The sequence below is a fragment of the Cucurbita maxima genome, unplaced genomic scaffold (assembly GCF_002738345.1).
Source record: "Cucurbita maxima cultivar Rimu unplaced genomic scaffold, Cmax_1.0 Cma_Scf00032, whole genome shotgun sequence".
NCBI lineage: Eukaryota > Viridiplantae > Streptophyta > Magnoliopsida > Cucurbitales > Cucurbitaceae > Cucurbita > Cucurbita maxima.
Genome location: NW_019272048.1, coordinates 455,159 through 462,890, shown reverse-complemented (window position 1 = coordinate 462,890; position 7,732 = coordinate 455,159). Strand labels below are relative to the sequence as shown.

At 35.4% G+C, this 7,732-nt stretch overlaps 2 protein-coding genes across 2 annotated transcripts; one reads left to right on the top strand and one right to left on the bottom strand.

The window, feature by feature from the left end:
• Positions 1-1,715, top strand: LOC111466949 (LOB domain-containing protein 29-like). The gene is made up of 2 exons (XM_023111644.1): positions 1-313; positions 1,196-1,715. Exons 1-2 carry the CDS (start codon positions 35-37, stop codon positions 1,631-1,633), a joined length of 717 nt encoding a protein of 238 aa, XP_022967412.1. The 5' UTR covers positions 1-34; the 3' UTR covers positions 1,634-1,715.
• A 3,979-nt stretch (positions 1,716-5,694) lies between these two features.
• LOC111466950 (LOB domain-containing protein 16-like) lies at positions 5,695-7,712 on the bottom strand. The gene is made up of 2 exons (XM_023111646.1): positions 7,319-7,712; positions 5,695-6,172 (listed from the first exon to the last, which is right to left on the bottom strand). The coding sequence occupies exons 1-2, from the start codon at positions 7,670-7,672 to the stop codon at positions 5,846-5,848; spliced, it is 681 nt and encodes a 226-aa protein (XP_022967414.1). The 5' UTR covers positions 7,673-7,712; the 3' UTR covers positions 5,695-5,845.
• Positions 7,713-7,732: the final 20 nt, after the last annotated feature.

Here is a 7,732-nt window from a genome sequence, read left to right as displayed (position 1 = left end):
AAACCCCAAAAGATCTCTCCAAGTACCAAAAAAAATGACAGGTTCTGGTTCTCCCTGTGGAGCCTGTAAGTTCTTGAGAAGAAAATGTGTCAGAGGCTGCGTTTTTGCGCCATATTTCTGCCATGAACAAGGCGCTACTCATTTTGCTGCTATTCATAAGGTGTTTGGTGCTAGCAATGTGTCTAAGCTTCTTGCTCGGTTGCCTGTTAGTGAGCGCTGTGAGGCTGCGGTTACTATCTCTTATGAAGCTCAAGCTAGGCTTCAAGATCCTATCTATGGCTGTGTTTCTCATATCTTTGCCCTCCAACAACAGGTGATTCTTCGTCTTTGTGTTTTTCTTTTCAATTCGAATGATGGGTCGCGGGAAAGATTTGAACTTTGACCTTAATTCATTTTCAAATTGGGAGATCCCACGTCGGTTTTGGAGGAGAAGGAAATACCCTTTAATAGGGTGTGGAAACCTCTCCGACGCGTTTTAAAAATATTATTTTTCTTTTCAATTCGAAGAATGGGTCGAGGGAAAGATTCGAACTTTGACCCTAATTAATTCTTAAACTGTGAGATCCCACATCGGTTGGAGAGAAGAATGAAACATTCTTTAGAAGGGTGTAGAAAACTCTCCCTGACAGACACATTTTAAACACTCTTTTTCTTTTCAATTTGAATAATGGGTCGAGGGAAAGATTCGAACTTTGACCTTAATTAATTCTTAAACTGTGAGATCTCACGTCGGTTGGGGAGGAGAAAGAAACATCGGTTGGGGAGGAGAAAGAAACATTATTTATAAGGGTGTGGAAAACTCTCTCTATCAGATGCATTTTAAAATCACTCTTTTTCTTTTCAATTTGAATATGGGTAGAGGGAAAGATTCGAACTTTGACCTTAATTCATTCTCTGAGATTCCATGTCGGTTGAGGAAGATAACAAAACATTCTTTATATGGGTGTGAAAAATTCTCTCTAGCAGACGGGTTTCAAAAACACCCTCTTTCTTTTCAATTCGAATAATGGGTTGTGGGGAAGATTCAAGGAGAACGAAACACTTTTAACAAGGGCGTGAAAAGTCGAAAAAGTCCAAATAAGACAATATCTGTAATAACTAACGTTTGGTCATTACGCATTAAAACCCTAATTCACCTCGTTTGTAAGATTAAATTTACTATAACTCATTAAAGCTTATTTATTTATTTTTTCAGGTTGTGAGTCTTCAAGCACAACTAGCTTCTCTTAAGGAACAAGCAGCAGAAAACATGATGAACGTGTCTGGTAATAGAGGTGAGGCTGAGAAGAATAGCAGAAAGGTTCCTTGTCATCCACAAGATCTCCATAGCTGGTTTCAGTCGGAGCAACCGAACGTAATGCTCGAGTTCAATCCGAATCCGACTCGGAATAATTCGGCATCGAACCCTTATTATGATGAGAATTATAGCATTATGGTTAACTCTCAGTCCAATGAGAACTATGAGCATCACATGGCTAAAATGGAGGAAAGTGGATCATATGGAAGCTTTGAAGAAACCTCAGGCTATTCTATGTATACTCTTGATCACTTGCATTCAAATGTTCAACAATGGAGCTTCAATGAGTCTGCTGATGATTTACAATCAGTTGCTTTTGGTAATAGGCATTGGTAAGAGAGAGAGTGAGAGGAGAGAGAAAGGAATTTGAATTGAATCACAGTTGGAAATTATTAATGGAAGCCCTCTATTTCTTTTATCTCTCATCTCTATAAACAAAATCATTTATTTGGGTACCCAACAGTTGACCTTGAGAACGATAACTTGCTAATTACCTTGAAATATCGGTTTATAATACGACATTCATTTAGGTATCTCGAATCATTGATCTTTAGAACGATAATCTACTAATTGCCTTGAAATACCAATTTATAATACGAGAACGACGTTCATTTGGGTATCTCGAACCATTGATCTTCAGAACCATAACCTACGAGTTCTCTTGAAATACTTGTTTATAATACGAGAATGACATTCATTTGGGTATCTCAAACCATTGATCTTCATAACGATAATCTACTAATTGCACTGAAATACTTGTTTATAATACGAGAACGACATTCATTTGGGTATCTCAAACCATCGATATTCAGAATGATAATCTACTAATTGCCTTAAAATACCTATTTATAATAAGAAAACGACGTTCATTTGGGTATCTCTAACTATCTATCTTTAAAATGATAACCTATAAATTCCCTTGAAATAGCTATTTATAATATAAAAACAACACTCATTTGGGTATCCCAACCATATGTGAGATCCCACGTCGATTGGGGAGGAGAACGAAATATCTTTTATAAGAGTGTCGAAACTTCTCCCTAACAGAGACGTTTTAAAAACCTTGAACTGAAACCTAAAAGAGAAAGTCCAAAGAGGATAATATTTGCTAGTAGTAGGCTGAGCCATTACACGATCAATCTTCAAAACGATAATTTACAAATTGCCTTGAAATACCGGGCACATGTCGGTTAATAGATACGAAGAGCAAATCCTAGAAACTCGAGAAAAACCCATTAAAAAAAATCTGATTTTTCTATTAGATAGGGAAAAAATTTCTTCACTTTGAGCTAATAAAGTATAGAAAAATTTAGGGTTTTGAAGGGGATGGGCTAAGGATTGAAAATCATTCTATTTAAGGAAGAGTAGGATCCAAATAGGCCCATAGGTATGCTTAATTTGACACACATTATTGCTACCACACTCAATAGCTTAGCTTAATTACCTAATAAATGCAGATCCCAACACAATTACATTTCCATGAGCTGCAAAATTGCAGCAAAAGTTTGGAACATCTCTTTCTGTCCTTTTTTCTTGTCTTTTTGGGCAGCTAAAGCTCTCATTTTTTACCTCTTGGTTTTGCCTCTTTGTATATATATATATATATATATTCCCTCGAGTAAGTACTCGTCAGCTTTAAGGTCTCTCTTGTTATGTGGGTCGGGTATAACTACAAGGCAAGATCTCGCACCTGTCGTAGTACTGAGTCCAATGCACAAGTTAAAGTGGCATAGAACTCGATAGTATTGATTGCATCTGAATCTTAAGTGAATTTTATCATACTACATAGATGTTAGGATTGTATATTGAGTCGGCTGGAATTACGAGAAGGGTCTCAGCCGTTTCGAGATATCAATAGTCGGGTCGGGTTCCTCGCCTCGGTATTGAGAAGTTTTTTGGGCTTTCTTAGGATTTTATACTATTTGAGGCCCATTGGGCCTACTTTTGGGATCATCCACAACACTAAATAATTAGATTAATCACCTAAAAGTATCATCATTGGTACCCTCACCATAAGTAGTTGAATCGTTATGCCCCCTACATTAATATTGATGAAATGTGTATGCATATAAATATTACAAATAATAATAATAATAATTAAAAAAAAATAGTCAAGCCCTATATGAATGACAATTTTTTAGTTATCCGAATTTTTGAAAAATGTCTAATAAGTCTCTAAATTTTTAATTTTGTATTGTTTGAATTTACGAACTTATTGGACATAAATAAATTAATCGACAATTAAGAAGTTCAACTAACACGAGTATGATGTTAGTCAGAGTAGCGATTTTCAGGTTAAATATCGATGCCAAAATGGTAACTTTATTTATTTGAGTTGAACGAGATGAATAATTAAACTATTGACCATTGAAATGACAATTGATGTCTTGTCGTCCACTAAACTATGCTCAAATTGACAATCTTAGATGTTTTTAGTTAAACAGTAACAACAATTGAAATCCTAACTAGATTAGTAGCTTATCTAACTAGAATATCACAATACAAGTAAATCAATAGTAAAAGAGTTCAACATATGTTAAAACTATCATTTCTAATATAATTAAGTAATAACTAAAGTCGGGCATAATAGTGGATCAAATGTATTGTTGTATAGATTAACGAGTTCACATGATCGATGGGTAAGAAAAAAATATGTTGGTTACATTTAAATTAAGAAAAACATGTTTAAAAAATGATCGAGAAGGCTTCCCTAATAGAGATAGGTTCGAAGAACAATCGAGGAGGCTTCCCGATTAGGGCAAAGCAAGAGAATAGCTTTTGAGTATGTCTAAATGTATGCCCTTTTGTGTTCTTTGCTATTCTCTAATAAATTCATATCTAATTCTTTCTTGTCCTTATCCTTTTCACTTCTTTAATGCATTATTCAACTTTGATGAGATATCAAATCTTCCCACCCCAATTAAATTAATGGGTTTTTTTTTTTTTTTTTTAAAATAATATATTTTATAATATAAAGTACATGAGAAATAAATCATTTTATTTCATTAGTAATATGAAGGCTTAAGTGTATAATTTAGTGATCAAATGAGATTCCTTGTCTATTAGGTTTGGTGTTGGCCACATTCATGGGATCAAAATCTCAAATAATTAATCATAATTACTTTATGTTAGCTCACTTAGGCTAAAATTATTGGTGCTTTAAATTCCTCTACAATGTATATAGTCAATAATAAAGTTAATAGTGTTGGGATTTTAAATGGTTTTTTTTAGACCGATTAATTCTCTTTCATCTCCCGTGACATGGTTATGTTACAATTCCTCACTTTTTAAGAGTGAACACTATTTCCACAAACTAATATGAGTCCTTTAAGCATGTCATGGCACTCGATGGTTCAGGTATTCTCTTGCATCTCTTGCGACATGGTCACGTTACTATTCCTTGCTTTTTAAAAGTGGACACTATCCCCAAAAACCAATACGAGTCCTCCAAGCATGTTATGATCATGTTACCTACTCCTCGTATTTTAAGAGTGAAGATTATCCCCCACAAACTAATGCAAGTCCTCACTCATATGCATCAAAGGAAAACTCCAACATAGAATTACTGCAAGCAACACACGTTTAACTATAAAGATCGTGTGATTGAGTCACAAAAAAAGAATACATAGTAACTTTCATTTCCTTTAAATCTTTCTTAATTCTTTTGTTCTCATGATCATTTTCATTTAGATTTGGTCTCAGTTCATTTATATACCTCTACTTTACTCGAGTGTTACATGAAATTTGTAAAATTCTATATAATCGTGGTGAAGAGATTAATTATGAGATGTTGCAGATAGAAATGGTTAGAAATGATGCATTCAATCAAGGGGACACTTTGCTTAGTTGTGTGAATACAAAATTATGAGTGATTAGTTTGAAACTTAGTTTAAAGGTTGGGTGCACCTAATTATTACTTAACATGTAAACCCTAAACAACAAGGCTCCACCCCATACCAACCTCCTCCTTTTCTTCAATCCCTGTGTTGGGAACTAACTTTTTTCATAACCCTAAATTCCCACATTTTTCAAACTTTTTTGCCCATCTTCTAAAGATTTTATCGAAGAAAGCCATTCCAAACTGACTCTTATACTATAACATATTCAATTAGAGAGGTTGATATGGTGGGCTATAATCCGTCCCTATCTCTGTCACCTGTTTCGATTTTCATCCTTACTATCTCACCTCGTTTAGCCAACGAAAATCAAAGTTTTCCCATTTCTATTTTGTTCCCGCAAGTTAAATGAATATCTTTGTATTCAACTGGTTTTTCTTAACGACATATAGAGAGGAAAAAAAAAATTATCCATTTAGAAAAAGACAAGAACAAAGCAACCAATCCATGATGTTGAAAGAACATTAGAGAAGGAAATTGGAATTGGTGTTTAGGGTAATAAAAACGTGTGAAATTAGAAAGGAGAATCCATGAGTTTATATATACATAATATATTTAGGGTTCTTAAATGATATTAAGGGGCCTTAAATGAGTATCATCTCTCACAAAACATGAACTTAAATCAGACCCTTTTTTGATTAAGTGAGGAAAATTAGTTTCTCATCATTCTAAGGGCCAAAGCTTGAAGCTCCCCAAGATCACCATGACAAGAAGCTGATCTTCTTCTAGCCAATGTTTGGCTCTCTTGATAATGATTCATGAACATTAATGCTGCATCGTTGTTGGCTGCTGATTCCACTGAGCTCTGTGGGGAAACTGCTGGGTTCATAATTTGAGTCTCATAATTGCTTGGGATTCCATTGGAGAGATTGTTATTGAAGCTTCCTGTCCATTGAAGCTCCATGTTGCCTCCTGAATCCATCAGGGTTTGGGCAAGTTGAGCCTTGGCTTGCATCAATTGTGCTTGTAGGTATGCCACCTTCAAAATCAACAACAACAAACAAAACCCACTTCAAGGATTTTAAAAAGAAGCATATGTACAGGTGTTTGTGGGTTCGGTTGAGTCGGGTTGAGACTTTTAGACCTAATCCAATGGTTAGACTTGTAAATTTTTTCAATCTAAACGAATTTTGTTAAATATTGAACCAAACCCAACCATTAATTTTTTTTTTTTGTTAGGTTAGTTTGAGTCATTGAGGTCATTTATTTAAATTTTTCTTTGCTCAAATACCACCCTTAGTGGATATTGTCTGCTTTGGTTCTTGGACTCATGATTTTAAAACGTGTCTGCTAAGAAAAGGTTTCCAAACACTTAGTGTGAGATCGTACATTGGTTAGAGAGGGGAACGAAGCATTTCTTATAAGGGTGTGGAAACATTTCCCTAATAGACGCGTTTTAAAAGTGTGAGGTTGTCAACGATATGTAACAGATCAAGCGGACAATGTTTGCTAATAGTGGACTAGAGATGTTATAAATGGTACAAAGCCAGACACTGGGCGGTGTGCCAACGAGAACGCTAAACCCCCAAAGATGCGGATTGTGAGATCTCACATCAGTTGGAGAGGGAAACGAACATTTCTTAGAAGGGTGTAGAAACCTCTCCCTAGTCAACACGTTTTAAAGCTATGAGGCTGTCGGCGATACGTAACCATGCCAAATCAGATAATATCTGTTAACGGTCGTCTTGGGATGTTACACTTATAAAAAGAATGCTTGGTTTCCTTCTCTAATTTACGTGTGATCTCACAATCCAACCTTAATAAGATATTTATTTATTTATAAATATTTAATTAACATTGCCACTAACTTCAATATATATTTGAAAAATTACCTTCCAAATAGTTTAAAAAATATTTGGGAGAATAAATAATAAAAAATTAATTTCTTTAAATTAACATAAATACGAGATGATTTGATTCAACTCTATCTAATTTTAGAGAAACTCATGAATCAACTCGGTGAGTAAAATATTCCTCTATTTGAAACTCAACCCAATTCAAATAGTTCAAATAAGTTGAAATAAGTTCGTAATTCAACCCTAAACCGTATAGCTTACCTTGAATTGGGTTAATCACGTTTTGCGAACACTCAAAAACATGATCTTACATTCATATTCAAAATTACCTGTTGTTGGAGAGCAAAAATATGGGCGACACAGCCATAAACAGGGTCAAGAATCCTTGCTTGAGCTTCATAAGCAATAGTAACAACAGCCTCACAGCGATCATGAACAGGGACATGAAGCAGCAACTTAGACACATTACTAGCCCCAAACACTTTATGAACGGCGGCAAATCTTGCAGCCCCTTGTTCCGAGCTAAAGTAAGGAGCAAAAATACACTCAGCCACACATTTCCGCCGCAGAAACTTGCATGCTCCACAAGGAGAGCCACCACCACCACCGCCACCACCACCGCCGCCTCCGCCGCCCGACACGCTACTATTTGCAGTACTAGAAGAAGAAGAAGAAGAAGCCATGGAATAAAAGAAGGTAAGAGCGCACGAGTAGACTAGAAAAGAGTAAAGGGAAAAGGGAGT

Excerpts from the sequence above, each read along its gene's own strand:
- LOC111466949 (XM_023111644.1), top strand. The coding sequence starts at position 35 with ATGACAGGTTCTGGTTCTCCCTGTGGAGCCTGTAAGTTCTTGAGAAGA. Across the intron at positions 314-1,195 it reads TCTTTGCCCTCCAACAACAG|GTTGTGAGTCTTCAAGCACA; the intron begins GTGATTCTTCGT and ends TTATTTTTTCAG.
- LOC111466950 (XM_023111646.1), bottom strand. The coding sequence starts at position 7,672 with ATGGCTTCTTCTTCTTCTTCTTCTAGTACTGCAAATAGTAGCGTGTCG. Across the intron at positions 6,173-7,318 it reads TTTTTGCTCTCCAACAACAG|GTGGCATACCTACAAGCACA; the intron begins GTAATTTTGAAT and ends TTGATTTTGAAG.